This window comes from Psittacula echo (genome assembly GCF_963264785.1).
Source record: "Psittacula echo genome assembly, chromosome: 4".
Classification (NCBI taxonomy): domain Eukaryota; kingdom Metazoa; phylum Chordata; class Aves; order Psittaciformes; family Psittacidae; genus Psittacula; species Psittacula echo.
The window spans coordinates 33,075,955-33,099,977 of NC_137738.1; the positions used below are offsets into that span (position 1 = coordinate 33,075,955).

At 44.9% G+C, this 24,023-nt stretch overlaps 1 protein-coding gene across 1 annotated transcript in view; it reads left to right on the plus strand.

Annotated features, from left to right (window-relative positions):
- Positions 1–24,023, plus strand: part of FRMD1 (FERM domain containing 1) — a gene marked incomplete at both ends in the record, with an annotated part of 30,548 nt that overhangs the window by 4,122 nt on the left and 2,403 nt on the right. Inside the window, 10 exons of the mRNA XM_080615817.1 lie at positions 1,634–1,724; positions 10,795–10,874; positions 12,924–13,000; positions 14,651–14,837; positions 18,092–18,247; positions 20,463–20,528; positions 20,736–20,804; positions 20,978–21,152; positions 22,859–23,194; positions 23,335–23,463. Coding sequence (XP_080471943.1) covers positions 1,634–1,724; positions 10,795–10,874; positions 12,924–13,000; positions 14,651–14,837; positions 18,092–18,247; positions 20,463–20,528; positions 20,736–20,804; positions 20,978–21,152; positions 22,859–23,194; positions 23,335–23,463 — 1,366 coding nt within the window. The remainder of the gene's footprint in view (positions 1–1,633; positions 1,725–10,794; positions 10,875–12,923; positions 13,001–14,650; positions 14,838–18,091; positions 18,248–20,462; positions 20,529–20,735; positions 20,805–20,977; positions 21,153–22,858; positions 23,195–23,334; positions 23,464–24,023) is intronic.

Sequence of the window (24,023 nt, forward strand, 5' to 3'; positions counted from 1 at the left end):
CTGTGGTTTTGGGTCTTACCAGAACTGTGCATCACCTCCTTTCTTCGCAAAGCACATACATGCACATGCGTGTATGTATGGGTGTAGCACAAGTTTCAAAGCTCCCAATAAAACAGTAGTGAGTGTTTGGCTAGTGATGCTTGGCAAGTAGAAGAAAACGAGTAATTAAATGACCTCCTGTTTCCCATTGTCCATGTCTAGTGACATGGTACATCCTGGGGCAGGAAAGGGAGCGCAGCCAGTTTCTGGGGAGTGTGGCACTAAAAGGGTTTGAAGAATTGCAGTGGCAATTAGTTGGTGGTGGTAATTAGTTTGTAGGGGAGTTCAGCAGTTGGCTTCTGCCCAGTTATCTTTGCTGCTGTGAAGGTAGCGCTGCACTGTGCCCCCTCAGGAAGGCTGCTTCTGCTGCTGCTAATTGCATCATCCAGCAGCAGTGCAGTGAAATTCAGAGCTTCTGGCCCATTTTGTGTCTGCAGCTGGCTGCACCCTGTGCTGAGCTGAGCTTGTCTGTGTCAGCATTGTGCTGTTTTCCCCATCCGCTCTTGCTCTTTCCTCCAATGCCTCTGAGGGTTTTTGATTGTGCCTGTGGTTCTGTCTGTGCTTCTGGGGTGGTGAAATTGGGCAGGAGGAAATGAGGCCGTAGGTGGGGAGCATTTAGTGAAGGAATCTTGTGATCATAGTACACATCCAGGTCTGCATATGCAGGTACCCAGCATTGCGCTCTTACTGGGGAGCCTGTGCTCTGAGCTACCCTGCTAGAAAAGTGCATTCAGTATCTATACCACAGTGTTATGATGCTCTCTTGCCCTTGTGCCATGCTTGCAAATACTCCCCAGCCTCTGGTCCCATGCAGGAGGATATGCTAGCAGCTCTGCTTTTCCCAGTGCTTCCTCAGAACATGCACAGTATTATGGGAAGCAATGGTAGTGGAAGGCCTCTGTGTCTCATGGAAATAGGAAAGAGTTTATTGGCCCTTGCTGGTAGCTTCAGAAGATGAAGATGTTGATTGCTGTGTGACCAAAAGTCAGCAGGGGACAGTACAAGCTCTTCTGTGGGGGTACCGAGCAACTTCATCTCTAACCCGTGACCTATTTCTGCTCTCAAACCGTGCAGTTGAGTTTGGTTTTGTACTTTGTTTTTAGTTCTCCTGAGTAAAAGCTTTTTGGTTTTTTTTGTTTGCTCGTAACCTCTCTTTCTTAGAAGAAAAAATTTCTGCAAGAAAGTCATATTTTCATTTTTGTAATTACAAGCACGATTTTTGTAAGAGCACCTATAAATAGCCTGGTCAGTACTGAACAAAACTAGGGCTCCATCAGCACTCCAAATTCTTGCACCGAGATGCCAGTAGATAGGATACCTTTTAAATTCATCTTACTGAGGTGAGCAGTGCTGCACTGTGAAGGAAGGAGAATGACACATTGATAATTCTCTTGTGATAACAGCAGTAATACTGAAAACAAACCTTGTTCTGTTTTGGAGTTTTTTTGGTTGTTTTGGGAGAACTTGGGGGTTTATTTGTTTGTTTCAAGGTTGGTTTGTTTTGCTATGGTACCTCAAAATATACTGGTCAATGTGAAGCAGAATTGCTCCATCCAGGTGTGTGAGCTATCTGTAATTGGTTTGTTTCTTTCAGGTTAAAGCCACTGGACAGGAGCTCTTTCAGCAAGTTTGTGATTTAGTGAAGATTAAAGAGCCTCACTTCTTTGGCCTCAGCATTGTTAAAAGTAAGCAAACTCAATACATGGAGCAAATGACTTGGCAAACATCCACAGACCTGCTTGTGTATTTACAGTATGTGCATATATACACAGCAGCCGTGCCTGCGGGGAACTTGATTGGAGTAAGGTCACAAAGTATGCAGATTATGCATGGGCTTCTCAAGCTCTTTTGATCTTTGGTATGTGGGCAGACAAATTGGGAGAAGGGGGGGCTTTTGTTCTCCACCTTTGTTCTTACATTCCACCTCTTAGTGGGGTTTTCTTTCTCTCCTGTAGCCAAGTTGCTAGCCAACATGTTTTGTCACTGAATTCAAAACTGTCCATAGTTGAACAAGAGGTGAATTTTAAAAGGACCTTGGGGCTGAAAGTGTTACTTCTGAAGTCATAGGAAAAGAATGTGGCAGCAGGGGTAGGAAACTTAAATGGTTTGGGGGGACTGAATGCATGTGTGGGGGACACTGGGTTTTGAAATGTCGCATGGGAAATACAAAACTTCTTAGTCCATGGATCAAAGTCCAGTCTCCTTGGTCCTATGGCTCAGTATTGACCAGGTAACAGTGTAAGGTGATGCCTTAAAGGAGCAAACTGATACGAGATATTGCATTTCTAGGATGGTGTGTGCATTGGCACCCCCTCTGCCCCCAACTCTTATTAATTAGAAATGGATCTGTTGTCCTCCTTATCCTGCCTCCCCCCATTTCCAAAAGCACGGAAAGGACTTCACTCCGAAGGTTTTCTCAAGCGTGTTATTTACTACTGCAACTCTAGATATTGTTACGTTGAAATGAGAGTAGTCTTTTATGAGTTCTTCTAAATAAGGTTTCTTGTGCCTTCTAATGATTATGTGGGATAAAATAGTTCCCTTTAAGTTTACTTGTCTCATTTCCCTTTTGCTCTTATTCTCTGAGAACTTTTGCACTTTTTTTGAGCGTAGTCCTCAACCTAAGACAGACATAAGCTCTTTATCTCCATAAGGTGTGTAGAGTCTCCAAGAAATTCCGTGAGTGTAACTACAGTAGCTAAGAACTACACCTCTGCGTTTAAACCAGCACAGGCTTGGGTTTTTTTAAGGTTAGAAGACCTGAATGCTCTTAACTCTTTTCATGAACCAGCTGTGTTCCTGTGAGCCACCCCTCCTCACTGCCTTTTTTAACACCAGTTTTCACCTATTACACTTGCAGATCATCTTGAGTGAAACTGGAGCTCCTGAACTCCCACGTAAGACAGGGCAATTGCATTACCATTTTCTTTGAATTGGGTGCTCTTCTCCTGTTCTCCTCCTGTTTCTTTCACTTTTTCCTCCCTTACCATCTTCCTTTTTTCATATTTTCTGTACCCTGTTTATAACTTCTTCCACCTTTTGCATGGGGCAGTTTCCTTTACCATGTCAAGCACAGGGACTCGGGCCCCAAAATACCCTATTGTGGCAAATGCCTTTCAGCCTGTTGGAAATGCAGTATAATTACCCAACCCAAAGAGCACAATGAAGCTCTGCTGACTAGACCTTAAAGAATATTACCCATGGCTTTAAACATAACAATCTTCTTGCTTCACAAAAGTGTTCTTCCTTTTTAGAGCAGCTAATTCTTTGCACAGCTCTCAGAAAAGCATCAAGGAAAAGAGTTGCAGGAGCCCAGCAGCCTGAATTAACCTTTTTGGTTTGTTCTCTTTTCTTTATGGCTCCTCATTTCTCCTTGCTGTAGCTCAGTTTGTAAAGCTGCTTAATTGAAAGCTCCTCGTGCTCGCCTTGGCTTCTCCTGACAGCCATCTCCCTCCACCACCCAGGCAAGTGTCAGGATTTTGGACAGGATTTTGGACAGAGGAGGAGATTTATTGTTGTTTGTGCCTCTGTTTAAGAAACTGTTGGGGCTGGCCGACAGGAAAGCGTCAGCAGTGAGTTTCTCAGCCTGAATGGCTTTATCCCCAAGGAAGGCTGCATCCCACTCTTGAGAGAGGAAGCAAACCTGGTCTGTTTGTTATTGCTTCCTGTGGTCCCTACTGTAAAAATCCAGTGAGCTGCTGACCGCAGTCTTGTGGAGTAGGTTTTGAGTGTCATCTTTATTTTATTCTTAAATAGTTTCATGTTTACTACTGTAGAGCTATAGAAAAGGAAATAATTTGCTTTCTGTTCCCCAACTTGAATTTCCTCCCCCTTATTTTGGCCAGCAGACTGGTGATCACTCTTGCTGCTAGTGGTAAGCGGTCTTCCTTCTATTGCGAGTGTAGCACTCTCCATCTCTGGCATTTGGAAGTAGCCTTTCAGGGCCTGCTTTTCAGGGTTTTTTGGTTTCATGGCAAGCTATCAAGTCAAGAAAAGGAAGCGATCCGGTCAGCTTGTGGGGAGGCCTGAGGAAGTTTTGCATTGCCCAGGGTTGTCTTGTGGTTACTTAAGTCAACTGCCTTGGCCAGGCAGCAGGTCGGTGTGTGTCCTGCAGAGGCTGTGAAGGGAAGGCATGGGGTTGGTCTATGAGGCAGGGGTGGGTTAGATCTCCAAAAACTGGAGAGGAAGCATCTGTGTTTTGGACCAAAATATTCCTCTCCCGCATCATGCTTTCACCTCTGTGCTGCAGCTCTAAGATGTCATTTTCAAAGAAACGACTGTCCTGTTTTAATAAGGGTAGTTTTCCCAGTTCCTTAACATGCATTTGTTTTTGGCAGTCTGATGCTGCCACATGCAAAACAAGTTATTCTAATCCACCTATATCCATTACCTTGCTGCTAATTTGTCAGCAAAACCCTGACTGTCAGCAGTGGCAAGAGAATGAAAATTAAAGGATTTCTACAGAACTGTAACCAATCACACTGGGTGGATTATCTGGATTAGGAGCCCATTTGACCTGCAGACACTGTACAGATACACTAATGCTCAGTTGGTTTCATGGTAAGCATGTGGGGCGGGGGGGAGAGGTTGGGATCCTTAATCATAAACAGAAGTTTAACCCCTAAGTGTTGCAAAGGGGAAAACAGCACCATGCAAACTGCAAACCATGAATGCTATGGCATATAAGCTGTATGTTATGGAGTCTGTCTTCCAGCATTTGTTGTCCAAATTTGTTGCCTTTACTTCTGACAGTTACAGATGCTGAGGGCAAGCTTCAGGATTTAAGTTAACAGTAATGGTGGCAGTACAGAGTTTTTTCACCTTTTCTGCTCTTGAGCAGACCACTTCAACCAACTGTATTTGGGGGGAAGAAAGCTTGCATCTATAAGAAACTGATTGCTTTGAAAATTGGGGTCAGGAGTGTATATTAATGGGAGGGCCCCACCACCACAAAGCCTAGGGCATGTTGCTCCTCTAGTTTTGTCACAGATCATCAAGCAGGCTATACCTTGTGTGCTGCTGCTTGCAGTGCATCCTTTCCTGTAGTTTGCTTAGTGAAAGACCCTGCAAACCTGCCAGGTTCAAGCTGGCTCCATAAGCTTCAGCAGATGGGTCTTATATTGCAGCTCTTCCTGCAGGGTCAATCTTATCTAGTAGCTTACAGGAGGTTTCTCCCTTGTTATCAGAAAGCATATGCAGTGACACAATTCAGTCTTCTAAAACAAAACTGGTTGGCAGGGGGATTGGACTAGATGATCTTTTGAGGTCCCTTCCAATCTCTAGCATACTGTGATACTGTGAGACAAAGAACAGCCAGGCCTCCTTTGTTGTTATAACCCAGATCCCTCCAATCCTGAGTCTTGGGCTTCTCCTTTCTAGGAGCAAACCTTGCTTGACCCAAGCAGATGGAAGCCTTTGACTGGGAGGGAGCAAGCCTGCAGCTCCTACACCCTGCTGCTGTCTCTGTGTCCTCTTATCAGTTTGTCAGGCTGGCTTTCTAACAAAACCAAATCCCTTCACTTCAGCTCCCCTGCCTCGAGGATCATCCTTCAGTTATTACAGCTATGCTGTTCACCTTGCCAGATCTATGCCTCCCAGCACATGCTTAGCAAGGAATTTGGTGTTTAACTGTGCCATTCTATCTCTGATTAACTCCTCTGCATCTGTGTATGCTCCAGTACTGAAGTTCATGGATGGAATACACTAATGTTATCTTTATATTATTATTGCAACAAAAGTTCTCCTAAGAGACAACAGAATTTCTCCAAAATACACTTTGACTTCTACACCCTAGTCCTTTTCCCTCTATCCCTTCTTCTGCCTCTTCTCCCTTAAATCCACTTGGATAGTTTCATCTCTCTTCTGAATTTCTTCTGCATTCTAACGTAAGATACAGCTCTATTATAACGACTTTGATAGTTCAAATGAGTTAATTGTGAAGTAAGAAAAACGTGCCAAAATATGCCACCTAGAGGGAACTGCGGGGATTCACGTGTTCGAAAGGTATATAATACTCCTTGGATGGTTTTTTTGCCTGACCAAGTGCTCTCCTGCCTGAGAATTGCAAGGAGTTTGTTTGGTCCTGGATGAGCAGTGCTGGAAATGGTTCTGTAGCTCTGCTTGTGCAGAAGAATCCCTTGTGACACTGCCAGAAGTCTGGAGATCTGTGCCTGGGCATGCCTTGTTGCTAACTGTAAGATGCCAACATAAAATTCCTGCAGTACCTATCCATCATCAGGAATGATTGAACCTTTATCTTGGTCTTCAGACCTCAACAGTTACTAACAGCCACACAGCCTTGGGCTTCTTAATATTGTCTCCTTTCATTCTTTCCTCCATATACATTCTGCCCATCCCAGGTAAATCAATCTCAGCCAGGGCCTCTCTTGCTTTACTCCCAGTCTCTGTTGTGTTTCTTTTCTTCTTCACTTGGTATACGTGTACCTTCCAGCTGAAACTAAACACACAAGCCTGCTTGATGACCTGAACCAAGTTCTTCTAGATCCCTTAGTAAACTAATCAACCAGGTACTGAAAAATGGACAAGGTTTGAAAGGTAACACCAGGAGCATCAAGAAATTATCTAGAGGTGGTGATGTTCCCAGGCCACCAGCACTTGGAAACTTGGGGAACTCCACATGCATGTGTGTATTCAGCTCTTGTTCAATGCAAAAAAAAAAATCCATGCTGGTATGTGGGGAAGCTAAACAGGTTATGTGAGATCTACAGCATGTGTTGTGAGGAGAAGTTAAGCACTATAGCCAAGTGCTGGTTTTTTTCCCCTTTAAGGCAGAAAATGCTTGCTGTGTGAAGTTTGGCTTTGCACTAATTAATATTTTATTTGAATCCTAATCTTCTGGACTGTCTAAATAGTTACACTAAAATATACTTGACTCAACCAAAGGAGTTAAAGGGATGTTCTTGGCTGCCAGTGGGGCCTGCGCTCTGCCTCTTGGTAGGACAGGACTTAGCCCTCTGGGATTTCTCAGTGCTCCTAGCCCAAAATGGGCACAGGAGGAGAACAGGTTATTGGCATTCACCATTTCTTACTTTTCCACAGGGAAACTTACCTTTTATAAAAAAATTTAATAGGGAGGCACCGGTTAATGTAAAACATTGGCTTTTAGAGTTAACAGTGATTCAGAGTTTATTTGACCCTGTATTACAGTCATAATTTTCTATTCCCATTTTCCCTGCAGTGTAAATAATTCCTATTGTAAATCCACATCACTCCCTGGAACTGTGTCACTTTTTTCTGACTGGAGACCTGGCCCATTATTTTTCCGCAACAATGCTTGTCCTATATTTGCTTAAATATATAAATGTACTGAGCTAGTTTTGCAGAGCTGGAGCACTGGAATGTTTGCATTTCTGGTGAGTGCTTAATTTGAAGTGAGATTTTTCCAGCATAAACTTTGCATTTCATTTGAGGGCTCTTAAAAGTAAAGTATGTTACTGGAAACTGGCTGGGTATCCCGATGCAGTGCAATGCATGCGTGTGTTGTGCCAGATCTGGTATCTGTACACACATACATGAGGGAACCTTCTAAGAGAAGCTGATTTGGTATTTTTAAGCTCACTGACAGTGCTGAGACGAGATTCATGAATGCAGTGTCAGTAGCTGCAGGTGGACGTGTGCATATTTGCATGCAACTTGTAAGCCAGCTTCATAGTACCTTTCAGTTGTCCTTCAGCTGAGGCCTGTGAAGCAAAACCAGTTTGTACCTGCTGAGTATCCAGCACTGTTTTGATCCACAGATCAGACATATTCTTCCCTGGACAGGCAGCCATCTGTGCATTTCTATACAGTCCTTTACAGCACTGCTCTGAAGTGCTGCAATTTGGTGCCCTCATCTCTGTTAGAGATGCCATTTTCAAGCCACAGACAGTTTTAGCATCTGGCAAAAGATAGCAAAGTTTCACTGCTAATCCAGTTTAAGGGAAGAAAAGAAAAACCACAACCCACATAAGGCTGGGGAGGGAAATACCTCTTTGTTTTTGTAGATGGAAGCTTACACTGCAGGTTGACATTCCAGCAATATTAACTTCATTAAGGCAGGAATGCAGTGCTGCATTCTTGCATGGGAGGGAGGAAGGGTGAGGAGGATGTTGGCCTGGGAAGGAGCAGGACTCCAGAGAGAGCTGATACATCAGGGTGTCCTCCTCCTTCATCTTGGCTTATTCTTGGGGTTTATGTGCACCTCTCAGTAGGCATGATAGTGACCTGGAGTCCTCAGGCTTGGCATGTGGGCCACATGTAACCTAATTAACATGACAGAGATAAATAAGGGCTGTGGGTAACAAATGGCTTTACTATGGTGTAACTGCTTTGTCATCCTGTTCCCCTTTCTGTCCCAGTATCCTTGTGTGGTGGGATGGCTCAGGGTATACCACTGCACTTTCTGTTGCCATCTTTCCCTTGTGGCTTGATTCATTGTGTATATATGTATCCATCATTTCCTGAACAAGAAGGGAAAACTGACCCCTTAGCTTGTACAGCCATGTGGGTACCCTACCCTCTTTACAAGGTGGCAGCTAGACACTGATGCTGGCAGAACCAGTACAGGCTTTACCCAACACTCCTGTGCCAGCAGGAGCAGCCTCAGTCCCACTGCAGGAGCCTGTCGTGCACAAGTACCCCTGCCCTGGGACTGCCAAAGCCCGGGGAGGGATTGGGTGCTGTGCTCGTGTTATCCCACTCCTCTTGTTTGCTGTACAGTCACTTCCTAAATGAGATTTTTACTTACTTTTTAAGAAAAAGCTTTACAATGAGACATTTATCAGCTTGACAGCTGACAAGGGGCAGAAACAAGTCCAAGAGATACACCAAACCCATCTTTGTCACTGACTGGGGCTTCTATCAACCTTCTTAAGGCAGCATTATCTGATCCAAATGGATTTAGAGAATCAAAGGCTGGGGCCAGCATAGGCCCCCAGCTGCCCAATCTTACAGGCAGAAGTGAAAAGGCAGGTACAAGATGCAGTCTCTGTGGTGCTAAAACCTTCCTCTCCTTGTCAAAATAGCAAAGCAACTTCTATATCACCTTGTGTGCTGTGGCACTTAAATTCCCACCACTAAAATGTTCAGGATTTGTGTACAGTTTCAGCACTCCTGTTAAATACTGTTGTATGTGTATGTATATGTATGTAACATGTCAAGCAATGTGGTAAACAAGTGTAATTATATTAAAACTACAGCTGCAATCAGTACAATGCAAAGAAGATCACAGAGGCAGAAAAGGGACTTTTTTGGGATTGTCCTCTATTTTTGTCCAGTGTTACTGATATTTTACATAAGGCTTCCTGTTAGTGTGGCGTATGGACCAATGTGGTTTCTTTCACTTGAGATGGGAACTGAAGGAGGAGGCAATAGGGGGTTGTTTTGCTTGCTTGTTTTTTAAAAGCTTGCAAAAGAAGTATTTGCTGTATCTGCCACTGTAAGGAACTGGAATGCTCTGGGAGGATGGCTGTGATGTAGCTCAGAGCTCCCTTGAATACCTGCTGTAACTGGAACCGTGGCCTCTACCAGAGCTTCGTCTGCTGTACAGACAAAAGTGCAGGCTCTCATTTGGCTTTAATCTCCACTAAACAGATTTTGCCTCTGTACTCCCCCCCTCTTTTTTTTTTTTTTTTTTTTTTGGTTTGATATCAGAAAGCCAAATCCAAAGTTGGAAGTCTGGGCTGGTCATCGGGGCAGAAGATTGTTTTGTGAAGGGTTTTTTTTTTTTCTCCTTGGGTTTTCCTGGGGGTTTTTCTCCCTTCCTTTTTCCTGCTCTTTTCATGTCTAAGGAACAAGCTCTTCAACTTGGTACTTATGTCACCTGTCAAAGCACTTTATTGGGCAAGACCAAAGAGTAGAGGGACTGGTCAAGTGAATGCTCAGCTGGCATTGCTGTTGAAGCCTGAAACGCCCATCAGGTTTTACTATTATTATTATTATTTATTTGTTATTTAAAATTATTATTGAAGACACTTGTGCAGACTGGAAAAAATCTTTTACTGTCTGAGTTATTTTGGATTTGATAATTGGTAAGCAGTGAAACAAAGCATTGGCTTTGAAAGCAGCACAAAGCTCTTTGAAGACTATGTGCTGTTCAGGCTGTCTCTTGTTCACCCTTACCTGGGTAGAGAGCAAGTCTTGGTCTTGTGAGAGGCCAGGTTTCCCTTCCTTTTATTCATCCCTTTGCTCTACGAAAGAAGTGAGCAGGAGATGCCAGACTTTCTGAGGTGGACATTTGGGTTTGGTCATTGTCCTCCTCACCATTTTGGAGGACCCAGTTCATATGTAGAGGATGAAACCTGTCAAATACCTGACTCTCCACTTGCTTATGCCATGTTGGGCTGTGGCAATACACGATGGCAGAGTGTAAGTTTGGGTAGGGATTACTTGTTAAATAATGATAATGAAAAGCTGAATCTGCTAAACTGACAGTACAATTAGCTTGGTAAGGTGACGTTTCCCCTCTGTAAGTGGCTTCTTCCTTAGGAAGCAGGAATTCTGCATTTCTGGTGAGGGTGTTTGGGAAACTTTAGCTGTCTTGAATTGAGGCATAGCTGACCTTCCTTCCATACTGTTTGAGGTAGCACACATACCGAAGAAACTTGGTGCCCTCTCTTTTCCCTGCCTTGTCCGTTCCCTGGTCAGCTTTGTTTCAAAGTCCATTGCTTGGAAACAACTTGTATAGTCATCTAAGTACTTAATGAACGAGAATTAGAAATTCTTTAACACTGAATTCCTTTTCCTCTTGTCTTTCAGATAATGAATATGTTTTTATAGACCTGGAGCAGAAGCTTAGCAAATACTTCTCAAAAGAATGGAAGAAAGAGACTGCAAAAGTAAGACAAATGTTTGCTTTTGGAGACTACTGATTTCTGTATTAGACTACACAGTGAAATTAAAGCTCTTAGCTAAGGTCCATAAAACATTTCTTGAAGATGGTCTGCAGAATGCTGTTTGGTAGCAAGGTGCAATGTTTTGTGCATGGCTGTACAACTAAAAGAGTTAAACCAGCCCCTTACACAACTGTACCTGAGCAATAGTAGCTGCATGGTTGCTGTTTAGCTGCTACAAGAGTAGAGGTCACTTGGTCAGTATTCCTTTTGAACTTAGCCAAGCCCACAAAGAGTCTGGAGATCTCATTGTGCTTAAGCAGAAGAGACTAAATGATGTTTTGTGACTTGAACCTGTTATGAGGGAGAGGCTGGAGCTGTGACTCTTCCAGAGTACATGCAGAAGGACAATGCAGCAAGAAGAAGGATATTTTGTTTGAGAAGAGTTTTAATTCTTTAAGGCTAGCCAGGCCTGTCACCAGAGAGAAAAGCTATGTGAAATAAAGACAAGCCTACGTAATTGTTTAGTGCTGGTCATTCAGACATGATAGTGCTTGTTTGTGTGTGTCATTATTAGGGGAGCCACAGTCTAAAACACAGTGTAGTATGCAATTACATTCAAATATCTTAATTAGCTCATCATGACTTTTTCCACCTTCCTTAAGGGTTTTCACTTGCCATTTCTGCTGCTTAGAGAACTTTGCAGATGACTGTTGAGGTTTGGAGATCTCTCTTATCCCACACTGCTTCTCCCAAATACATGAGGGTTACTCCAAAGATAGCTACCAGTTGTGCAGAGGGCTGTCTGTCCAGTCAGTGAGGGCTTTCTGAGGCAAGTGTTTCCGATCACCTCAGAGTGGGATATGCTTTGTGATTGCTTTGAGGCTGGATTCTTGCAACACTTTTTAAGTCAGGACAAGTATCAGACCTCTGATGCAAGGTGAATCATAAAAGGCTGGAGTTGCCACTGGCAGTACTTGAAGTCTGAGAGGATCTGGGCTGTTGGACTGAGTTAGCAGACAGGGATTTAATTCCTATTAAGAGGTTTCAGGTGGAAAGCCCCATCCAGCTGATAATATAGGATGACTATGAACAAGTCCCAGAAAAATAACATGTAAATATTTGATCAAGAAATTGCTGTCTGCATCAGATGGGCACAGCATGCCATATACCTTGTCCCAGTGAGATGGGTCTGATCAGCAAAGCCTTGAAACTGGCTGTGTGAGCAAAGTTACCTGTAGGAACACTAAGGAAGTGAGTGGCAAAGTAGGAAAGATGAGAGAATGAGCTAGTAAGATAGGCTGTTCCTTTTTCTCCTCCCTTCTTTTTTTTTTTTTTCCTCTCCTGTTTAAACAAGCCTCTAAGTCTGAAAGGTAGGCTGGAGTTAAAACAAAAGCAGAACTCTTGCTGGCTTTCTTCTAACAGACATCTTCAGTGTGAAGCAGACATCAATGTCTCCCTTTGGTCTGTGGCTGCAGGAAGGTGTGGATAACTAACCATTAGCCCTGCCCAACAACAGGCGAGGAGCTAATATCAGGCTGGTGCACCTGAGCCCGAGGCAGTAGATGCTGCACACAGCAGCGCGTGTGTCCGTGCTGAGTGATGTGGTGCGGCACAATGGTAGCTGGCTCCTCCTAGGTGTGCCAGCGTGGCACGCTGCCCTGCCGTCTTGCCTGGTGCTCCAGGGAGGCTGTGTTCAACCTGCTGCGTTCAGCACTAATGCGCTGCCAGGTGCTGAGCTGGGTTACTCTGTGCCAGGCTGAGCATCCCCAGGCTACATTGGGGCTCCTTTATGTTCTTTATTATTTCATTGCCCCCATCCAAAACCTTCGACCCTCCCTGGGATGTTTTGCCATTTAGCCTGTTTTATGATGCCTCACGGTTGTGAGCCTGCAAGACAGTCGGATCTCCTCCCTAAAACCTGCCAAGAGCTAAGAGCAGAAAATGGAAAGCAGTATGGAGAGAGGGAGCTTAGGAGAAGAGAGAGTTACCAGATGGGTAACAGGAATTTTGGATGTTGAACATTACTTAATTTGTCGTCTATCTCTGCTCTAGGGAACAGAAAAATTCAGCCCTCCTTTTGTTGCGTTCTTCAGAGTACAATACTACGTAGAAAATGGAAGAGTAATAAGGTAAGTTCCCCTCTGTGGTCGTTACTGTATTTTGAATTATTCACTGTTTTCTTAGGAGGCAAGAAAAATAATATTTATTTGTTGAGCTCATCTCTGTGAGCTCTCAGAAATAAGCTCAAAAGATTTGCTTTATTTTTTTTTTCTTTATCTTTCACAGGGTTCCTCACCCAGCCATGAATATTTTGCCCTTGAATCATACTCCTTATCCCTATGAAAATAGTGACTGCTTTTCCATCTGTGTTTAGAGAACAGGTTGAATGACGACAGTATCAAAACACAGTTAATACTCTTCTGCTTGCGTCTTTTGGTTGGATGGAAAGCATCAGATGAATATACCAAAAATATCTATCTATACTCCAGAGCGCGTGCTAATAATTTTGAATCTGCTTTTTGTATCTGAGCAGTGCTCTGTGCAGTCTGTTCCTGGAAATGGACTTTTGTAAGCAGACAAAAGAAATTACTTCATAAGTTTTGCATTTGCAGTCTATTCACATGGAATATGGGCTGCACTCAAAACACCACCACCCTCATCCCTGGTACAGAACAAAGGATGAGGTAGTTAAAAATGAACAACTGACAGAGTTAATTTGCATCAGCACTTCTGGCATCGCTGTGACCCTGGGGCAAGCCAAGAGCTGGGATCATTTGGGTGGATTAAAATCTTTACCAAATTTTTGGCATTTGTTCTCATCTTAAACAAAGCTTGGTGGTTTTTTTTGGTTTTTTTTTTTCTCTCCATAGTCTTTCATTTTGGATACAGGGGAGTCTTTCTGCTGGAGTCTGTTTGGCTGTTAGGTGTGTTTTATTGTTTTATTTAGTTTTGCTTATAGGTACAAAGGGAGATTGCATTTCATTCTACCACCCCTGACATACATATCCTTTAGCATCACAAACAACTTTCTCTTGCACTAGTAATTTAATTGGAGAGGTTTGTGGAGACATGCAGACATAGTTGCATTGCCCCTTCAGACTATACACACACACTTTTCCAACCAGATCGTAGTGTCCAGCACCTCATCTGTACATGCATGTCAGCAGCCTGCTTCCCATGAGCTCTTACAGCGGGGGCTGTGTGGGTTATCAATGCTATGCAATAGTTATGCCTTATCAGACTATCCCTGTTTAGCAGCTTGAGGAAGAAGACAAAAACAAGCCCAAGGCTCCTGTGTCTTTTGATCTACCTTGCAAGGAATTGGCTGTTGAAAAGTGCCTTGTGCCTAAGGCAAGGTGAAATGAAAAAGCAGTGCTGAGTTTAGAGGGGAAAGGAGGACAGGTGTGTAAGAAACAGGACTGGGATTCAAGGGAGTTGGCTCTCCCGATTGCTACAGGCTTTCCACAGAAACAGAGTGCTTGATGTAGTCAGACTCCAAAACAGGTGACGTGATTTTCTTTCATCTACCCCTGCCCTAACTTCTTAGATCTCATGCTCAGCAAGATAGGAACTACCATTTCCCATGTTTGTACAACACTCGGTGGGAGAACACCTTGATCTTGGCTTGGTGCCCCCTACGCACAGCTATATCAGGGTGGCATTGGCACACATCAGGGATGTCAAAGTTTAACCCCTCCTGTCCAAACCAGATGTGTTTGAGAGGCCTTGTCTGCACCCGAACTTTCTGCTTCAAGTAAATCTGTCTTTGTGTCTTGCAGTGATAAGGTGGCACGGCAGCTCTACTACTGCCATCTCAAAGAGCAAGTTCTGATGTCTCGATGCAACCACAAAGAAGAAATCTATTTCTTGCTGGCGGCCTACAGCTTACAGGCAGACTTGGGCAACTACAGAGAGAAGGTCCACACTGGCAAATATTTTGAACCTCAGGCATATTTCCCGCAATGGGTGAGTTTCAGGGGATCCTTCTGTCAACAGACTGTGTGTGCAGCAGGAGCTATGTCAAGGTGGTACCTAACTGCAGCCACACAATATCCACAACTCCCACTGCAATGATCAGGCATAGTGGTAAAGTGGCACCCTGAATTCCCACAGGAAATGACATCTCTCTTTCCACTGGATGTAGGTGCCCATTCCTCCTGGGCTCACTCATCAGTGAGGTGGGTAACCTTCCTTAGTGAAGGAATGTATTGGTGTCAAATTAAGAACTCTGACAGTGCGGCTGTCTTAATTTAATTCTTCTGTGGCTTAAAGGGTCGTGTGTTTGCAGTGGTGCATCAGCAAGATCTGCACAACCTAAGCTCTGCAGAAAACCTTAGTGCCTCGAAGCCAAGTCCATTGCCCTTTGTTCCAATCTCTGGGATGGTTAGACCCAAACCCTAAGGAGTAATACTGCTGTGCAATGCCTCTAGTGCTTGCTTTGTCATTAATCTCTAGCTCAACTGCAGCAAGAGAAAAGGGAAGGGCCTGGAAATGGGTTTGCATGTTTATTTATAAGCATGTGTGCATGGGCTATGACCTTCAAGACTTGGAAATCTAAGAGTTGGTTTAGTTCTCAAATGAAGGCAAATTAGCTAAGACGCTGTCAGAGCTGGTTACCTACAGAGAGTTCTCCTCTAGTGGTAAGTGTCAAGGAAACTTACAGAATCATAGAATCATAGAATAGTTAGGGTTGGAAAGGACCTTAAGATCATCTAGTTCCAAACCCCCCTGCCATGGGCAGGGACACCCCACGCTAAACCATGTCACCCAAGGCCTCATCCAACCTGGCCTTGAACACCGCCAAGGATGGAGCATTCACAACCTCCCTGGGCAACCCATTCCAGTGCCTCAGCACCCTCTCAGTAAAGAATTTCTTCCTTATATCCAGTCTAAACTTCCCCCGTTTAAGTTTGAACCCGTTACCCTTTGTCCTGTCACTACAGTCCCTGATGAAGAGTCCCTCCCCAGCATCCTTGTAGGCCCCCTCCAGACACTGGAAGGCTGCTATGAGGTCTCCACACAGCCTTCTCTTCTCCAGGCTGAACAGCCCCAACTTTCTCTTTTTCTTTTGCTTCAGTCCCCTGATCATCCTCATGGCCCTCCTCTGGACTTGTTCCAACAGTTCCACATCCTTTTTATGTTGAGGACACCAGAACTGCACACAATACTCCAAGTGAGGTCTCAGGAGAGCAGAGTAGAGGGGCAGGATCACCTCCTTCTACCTGCTGGTCACACTCCTTTTGATGCAGCCCAGGATGCGGTTGGCTTTCTGGGCTGCGAGCGCACACTGAAGCCGGCTCATGTTCATTTTCTCATTGACCAACACCCCCAAGTCGTTCTCCGCAGGGCTGCTCTGAATCTCTTCTTTGCCCAACCTGTAGCTGTGCCTTGGATTGCTCCGACCCAGGTGTAGGACTTTGCACTTGGCATGGTTAAACTTCATAAGGTTGGCATCAGCCCACCTCACAAGCGTGTCGAGGTCCCTTGATGAACACTTTAGTGTCCATAAAAATAGAAGGGGAAGCTAGCTTTGCTACAGGTACATCCTTGTAATGTCTGAGGATGTCTGGTGGAGCAGGATGTTCCCTGTGACCTGGACAGAACCTTCTCTGCAACCTGATTTAGTTCTGGAGCCCCCTACTCTGCTGTGACAGCAGATTTCAAGCCCAGATGCCTCAGGTAGTTGGTCCCCAACAAAGTTGTGTCTCCCTTGATAGGTGGCACTGTCCCCTGCTTTGGGGAGAAGGTTCAGAGCAGTGACGGAAGTTGTGCTGGGGAGGCAAGGCTGGCAGAGCCTCCTTCATGCACGAGTCCCAGCCTGCCTGCCTTGCTGTGCAGAAATGAGCCTTTTTCCCAGACAAGAAGCCTTCATCCCTTGCTGTTCCTTGTTATATGTTGCCTGGCAGAAGGTAGCTAACAAAGGAAAAGGTGGGTCTCATTTGTGCCACTTCTGGGGCAGTTAAAAGTCTTATCACAGACTATTGCTCATCTGGCAAACATTGCAAAGGCCAAGGCAAATCCTGGCTCACCTGCACTGAGCCACAACCCCAAGGAGGTATGTGGATGATTTATTACATCATTACAAAGAGCAAAATCTGGCAGGCATGGGGACGCTTCTCTCCCTGCCCCTGGGCTTCCATGGGGAGATATTGAGTGATCTCCTCTTCCAGCACAAACTCTTCTTCCAACACGTGCTTCAGATCATTTGGCCAAGGGCTGCCCCAAGCCTTGTGCTGGTGAGGAGAGGTGGTGCTGCCCTGGGGTGATCAGCCTGGCTTTGAACTGTGGTGTTAGTGCATCTCTTTCTGCTGACATGGCACAGCTGATGGCATCAGTGTTGTCCTCCACGGAGCCCAGCCTTTCTTGTGGGAGGGCAAAATCATGTGGCAAGGCATGCCGAGGAGAGCAGAGGTGTTACCAAGCAGAGTAAATAGGGGGCTTAATATAAACCAGGTGGTGATGGGGTCTGGTTGTTTTGAGCCTAGGCAGGTTGTTCCTGGCAGGATGTTCTCAGGTATCCAGTGGGATTCAGTTTTAAATGAGCCCACTGGTGAGGGATTTTATGAAGTGAATTCAGCTAATGCCCTTCTGGTTTGTCACTGCTGCTTGTGGTCTGAGATGGGGCTAGGCTGCCCTGTAGCCTTGTATAGAGAGGTCATGTGAGCAAGCATGGAAACTGGGCTTGCAAGGCAAAGAGCAAATGGCCCAGTGTGGGTTTTTCTACTGCTTAGCAAAGCCACATGCCTGCCAGCTACTCCTAACAGATAAAAAAAATACCTTGAGATAGTGTTATCCACCCCTTTGAGGATGGAAATGCTAAACAAGGTAATGTGTAGTTTCTGGTCTTAAAAGGACCACCTAGCATTTCTGCAGTGTTTAGAGATGTTGCTGTTGATTGTGTTGGCATGCAGAGCAGTATTTGTTATCTGCCTACAAGCATTTATGGATGCCAGGGGTTAGAAAAGCTAATTCCAGTAATTAAAATGGAAAGAGCTGACACGACCTCTATAGTCCTGGTCTGTTACGATTTTACCATCTAGGATCTGTTTGGAGACATTGGTACCATCTACTTTGAATGCTTATCCTCCAGGGAGGTAGAGGTGAATGGATTAACGTTTTGAGGGACTGTATGAACCTCCTCCATTTCCAGTCTCTGCTTTGCTGCCTCCTGTGGGGATTGCTGAAGAGTTGCTGACCTGTTTGTTTTCCTTGCGGTTTAGATAATTGCAAAGAGGGGGAGCGACTACATCTTGAAACATGCCCCAGAGATGCACCGAGAACAGCAAGGGCTGAGCGCTAAGGAAGCAGTGCTAAAGTTCATTAAGGAGTCCTGTCTGCTGGAAGATGTGCCTGTCCACTTCTACAGGCTGCAGAAGGTTAAACAAATTCCTTCTTATTTTGACCTTCTCTCCCATCATTAATTGGGTGCACCACTGAACTTGCAAAACAAGTCTGAAACTTTCAGCCTATGAGGCCTGTCCCCACAAACAAATCTGTTGTCGATACACAGGTGTAGCTGGAATCTAGTTTTGTTCCTTGGCCAAGAAACTGGTGCCAGAATGGCAAAACTTGATTTTTGTCCCTGCCTGTCAATAGACTTGCACCAGGGAATCACAGAGAAGCCTTTTTTTGTTGTTGTACAGTTGGTTGAAATGGTGACAAGAGGTTGGCCAGCTTTCACACAAATGCCATGTAATAACTGAGGTGACACTGAGTCATCCTGACTTTCTTATTCCCTTACGCCTCCAACCCTGTCAGAGTGGTTGATGTTTTTTCAGCTGTACGTCAGTTTTTGGATTCCTGTTTTGTTTGTCCCTGAGTTTTAGACTCCTTACCCAAGCCAGCTTAAAAAGAATGTGCTTTGTTTTCACATGCTGAGAGAGTTTAGGTCTAGAATTAGGAGAAGTTTTCTGTTCTGCTTAAAGTGAGTGAAACCTGCTTGTGCAATTAGGAATGCCTTGGATCTCTTTTTTCCCAAATGGAGATACTTCATTATGAGTCTTACAAAGTGGAGTATCTTGATTGGTTGTGCTAAGTGGGAATTATGTCTGGGAGGTATCCATGTCCCTTGACCAGATCTAGCAGTTCTAGTTACTGAAGAAACATGGATTTTTCTGGAGGAAATAAGTTCCAGTTTGGTCTACAGTCCAGGCTTAGTTTCAGTTCCTTGCGAACTGTAGGTGCTCCCCCTACCTCTCCTCTATCCTCTCTGTTTTGATTCTAATACTGTTAATGATGCAGGTTGGTTATACTTGAATACCATAAGAAATCCACCTGGCAGGACAGGATATAATTTATATGTGAAAGCACCAGGGCTGTGAAATTGGTTGTTCTTAATATCCAAATTCCTGTCTAACTTGAACTTATATTTTATGCATTGCTGACTCTTTCATGTGTTGTTTGATCTACAATGTGCTCTTCTTCCTGCTGTGTGACACAGTTATCTCATCTTGTGAGGAGATTTCCTCCTCCTAGGTGATACCTGGGTCACAAACAGGGGTGCCAGGTGAATGTGTTGGTGTGCTGGCTGCCCTGAGATTTCAACTGCAGTTAACTTTTGTCTTACGGCCTCCTCATGCCTGCTACTGAGGTTGGGAACTCTGAAAGAAAACACAGCACTGAGCACCGTGTCTCCCCTCCAGACCAATACCAATTTTCGAAGCTCTTAGGAGGCAGAAAGCATTTCCTAGTGACTTCAAACTGGGACATGGATGGTACTGAGCCAAAGAGGGAGGTAATGGGATGATACAAGCATAAGGCTTATATCTTAAATGCCATGAGGAGAGAAAGTTTTGATAGCAAGTTTGAGTTCTGTGAACCATAAATCTTTACCCCAAAATTTTCTTCCTCCTCCTAGCAAGAAAAGCATGTGTTCCCCTCCCTTAGTCTGCCATGCCAGGAAGGACTGAAAGGACTAGTTTATGATATTTTTTTGGTCTTCAAGCAGAGGAATCTCATTAGAGACTGAGTATGTCATACCAAGAGACAGGATGAGGAAAAACAAGGCAGTATTCCAACAGAGCTGCAAACATTTAAGATCACCTGCTCCAAACACTGAGGTCAAAAGGTTATAAAGAAAGTTTCTGTTAACTCTGGGCATTGATTAGCCCCCTCCCTGCCAAGGGACATCTAAGGTCCAGCAAGTCCCTGGGTTTTAGCAGCAGTGATGTGGCAAGGAGAAGGGGATATGTGTCCCTTCTGTTTTGGGCTCCCTGTCACCTGCAGAGTGAGTGGTGCATGTTCATGGTTACAGCAGAAATAGCACATAGCAGTATAAGAGGTTACAGGGTACCTCTGAGAGCAGCAGTTGTCCATGCTCTCAGATCACTAAAGCTGGATTGCCTGGCCAGGGTAGCTAGGGTGTTCATTTGCTGGTGAAATGCTTGAGTTGCCCGGCAAGAGGGGATTTTAGGTGTAGATATTTCAGGGGTCAACAAGGCAAGGTGCCTTTTACAAACACAATAAAAACTGAATGAGCTGATGGCATCTGCCTGATGGAGGAGTCCTGCTACCTCTCCTGCAGTAGGTGCCAGAAAAAGAGTGTGGTCTTTGTAGATTAACCTTTTACTCTGAGCTCTTCTGTTCTTTCAGGATAAGAAGGAGGATCGCCCGACAGTTATCCTGGGCCTGACCCTCAGAGGAATGCACATCTATCAGGTAACAGACTGCTGTGAAAGCCTTCTGGTGTAGCATTAACTCTGCCCAGCTCCCTGTCCTCCCCCCCACCGCGGCTCCTCTGCCTCCCCTGTGAGCACCAGGCTCCGCATATCTCACATTCTTGGTTGTTTGCAAATTCTTTGCACATCACTGACTCCACCCTGTACCTGCCAGTCCCTGTGTCACTCTGAGTTTGATGTGTTGCAGGAGGTGAACCACGTTCGACAGCTCCTCTACGACTTTCCCTGGTCACACATCGGGAAGCTGGCGTTTCTGGTGAGTATGACGGAACGAAGGCCATCTGGCAACAGGCTGTCAACCTGGGACCTGGCAAAGCCCGCTTTGCCATGTCAAGTCCTGTTACTCATACACACAAGATTGCAGCTATCTTTGATGGCTTTGTGGCTGGAAGCATGCTCATTTCACTGGCATTTCTCCTCTTTATGCAGGGTAAAAAATTTGAGATCCAGCCAGATGGTTTGCCCTCTGCACGGAAACTGGTTTACTACACGGGTTGCCCCTTCAGGTCACGGCACTTGCTGCAGCTCCTCAGCAACAGCCACCGGCTCTTTCTCAATATCCAACCAGTGCTGAAGCAAATCCAAAAACTGGAGGAGGCTGAAGGTATGTGATGGAAGAGTAGGTGACTTTGGTAAGGGTAAGAGTTAGGCTCTGCTCTTGCTTCATGCTGGCTGCTCTCTATCTAATTAATGGTGTTTCTGTCTTATCAGGAAGCCAGTGAGAGAAATAGAGGTGTTAGGTATGTTTCAAGTCCATTACTGGGAAGTGTCTATGGCTCCCACATTGCTAGACTGTGATCAGAAAGTGTGAGTGCAGTAGACGGGTAATGTCTTACTTTGAGTAAGGAGATCTTTGCTCTTTACGCTCCTAATTTGTGCACATTTGACACACGTTTCCAAGTGGAAGTAATTTTGAATAAAAAGCTTTCCACTGAGATTAGATCTTATTGTGTTCAAGCAGCAGTACAAATTGTGAGCCTGTGTCTTAATTTTTTAGTGCCCTTTACTAAAGACTGCACACAATTTAGTCTATAGTGTTTGACAGTTAAGAGTTGTAGGTGCAACTCTTAAGCTAGGATTTGCTGGTGCTAGAGCCCAAGAGCAGATCAGGATTCCCAGAATTTGTCTCTTCTGATGGGGGTCCCCTCTCTGTAAGAACAGTGATGTGAACTGACAGTCCCTAGTATCCTTCCAGACAAACTTCAGTCATTTCATTACCTCCCAGCTTGCCCTGTTCCATTTTCCAACTCTGCAAGCTGGATCTGCTACAACTTCTCAGCCTGCCTCTACCTGGTGACTGCTTTTAACACATTGCATAGGTTTTCTGTCAGAGGATTGTGTCCCTTTCCCTCTAGCCTTCTTCTGAATGCCTTTTTCATCCTACTTCTTTCCTAACTGCTGTTCCCTGCATTCTTCATTCATGCTCTCTCTGTTTTCACTGGAGTTTGTAAGACTTGTGTTGTTATGCTCAAGGTCAGTAGAAGTCAGCCAGCAGTGGTCGGTAACTTGTTCCTTGCTGGAAACTTATTTCTGGTTACTTCCCATCTCAACTAACTCTAAGGAGTATAAGTGATGATCACTGGTTGCATGGAATCAGTGTACAGGGCAAGGCAGTGCTTGGTCTCATCTAGCTTGGTTGTCTTTCTCTTCAGTGGGGTTATAGCAGTGGCCTTGAGCTATGTGGGTGCAACCAGTGGCATGTGCCAGTCACCTGTAGAAAGGCTCACTAATCAAGTGTGTGTGCAAAAGGCCCTAGGTTGGTTTGTGTCTACTAGTGTCTCATGGATTTCTTGACCACACTCAGCACACCTCTCTGTAGGTAACAGATACAAGCAGTCAGAAAATAATTAATAAATCACTAATAAACGCCAGCCATAGGGATCCTGTTCTTGGCTGTCTCCACACGTTATTGACTGTTTCAAGAAGATATCATTGCACTCTGCTCTTAAAGACTGAGCACTTGGGTTAGCTGAGTCATTCTCCCCTCTTCCGCCCCCCCCCCTTTTTTTTTTTAACCTTTCCTTCAGTTTGGAAGCTAACTGTTTTCTGTATCATAACTGCCTCTACCTGCCTGTTCTAATTCAGGAGATGCTGGGTTTACTGCAAGCATGACTCACTAATTCTTTTACAACTAGCTGAGCATCCTAGTATCTACTGAGGAAGCAAAATATTAAACGGTCCCTGTACCTGTTCAGTAGCTGCAGCAGTTGTTTCTTAATGGTTGGTTTGTCCCAGTCCATGTTATTTTTGCTACTCTTCCTTCAGTCCTGCTTAAAATTCCCACTGGTTTCTCTCATCTTTCTTCCTCAGAGAAGAAGCGCTATCGGGAGTCCTATATCAGTGACACATTGGACATGGACCTAGACCCATCTGATAAGAATTCACGTGGCAGTGGGAGTAGCGGGGGCAGCCGGAGGGACAACCGCCTCTCGCGCCAGTCCACAGGGAGTCACGGCAGCTCCCACACATCAGGCATTGAGGCTGACTCCAGGCACCGGGTGTCAGTGGAAATGTCGGTGGATGAGCCCTTCAGCATCGACCGGGTGCACAGGAAAGAGAAATCCTGCAGCTCAACCATCAGCTACGGCAGCTCAGGCATTGACAGTGGCAGCAAAGGGCGGGCTGAAGATGACTCTCAGGATGATGGTAAAGGCTTTGGAGATGCAGATCAACTTCTAAACCTGCTCTTCTCTATTCCTGCAGGAAAACAGGGAGTAAGAGAATGTGAAGCAGCTTGGAGCAGAAGTGTAATGCTAACCCTACTCCTGCTGCTCTCTTCCTCCTAGAGCTTGAGCTGGCAGTAGATGAACCAGAGGAGGTGCCTGTAGATGAGCCTTTAGAGGGAGACCAGTTAGAGGAGGCCACTGTGGGAGAATCTGTTGAATCTCTTCCTCTAGATGCTGCCAGCTGCCAAGGTGAGATGGCTTTCTGCTACTGCTCAATGCTTTCCTTTAGGCTCTAGCACCAGACATAATCTGAGGGGATGTAAGAAAGCTGTATCTTCTTCCAAACTACTGCCAATACTACTTATTGCCCTACTGCAACATGATTTGAAGTCAGCTCATCTAGAAGTTAAAGGGGAGCACCATTTATTGTACTATGCTGCTCTCCTCTGTCTTCCTCAAGGTCTCCCTTCTCCAAATTTGCCAAGTTTATACTCGGTTAATGACAAACAGATAGCCTTTTGTCATGAAAGAATTTGCTGTAAAATCTTCTATACCACAAAACAGACAAGGTGTTCAACCACAGATTAACAGGCTAGTCACAGCGATGAATAGGTAAAGGTCTGTGGCTTATAATACAGGGAATGCCAGAGAATGGAGTCACGCAGAAGCTGTCTGGCCTTAAGACACACAGCCCTTATAGCAAAGCAAGATTGGCGAATATGGGACACATTGGCGAGAAGCTGTGTTCTTGAGGTTTTCAAACATTAATCCTTAGAGGCAAAAAGGAGTACTTGTGAGCAAACCTTCCA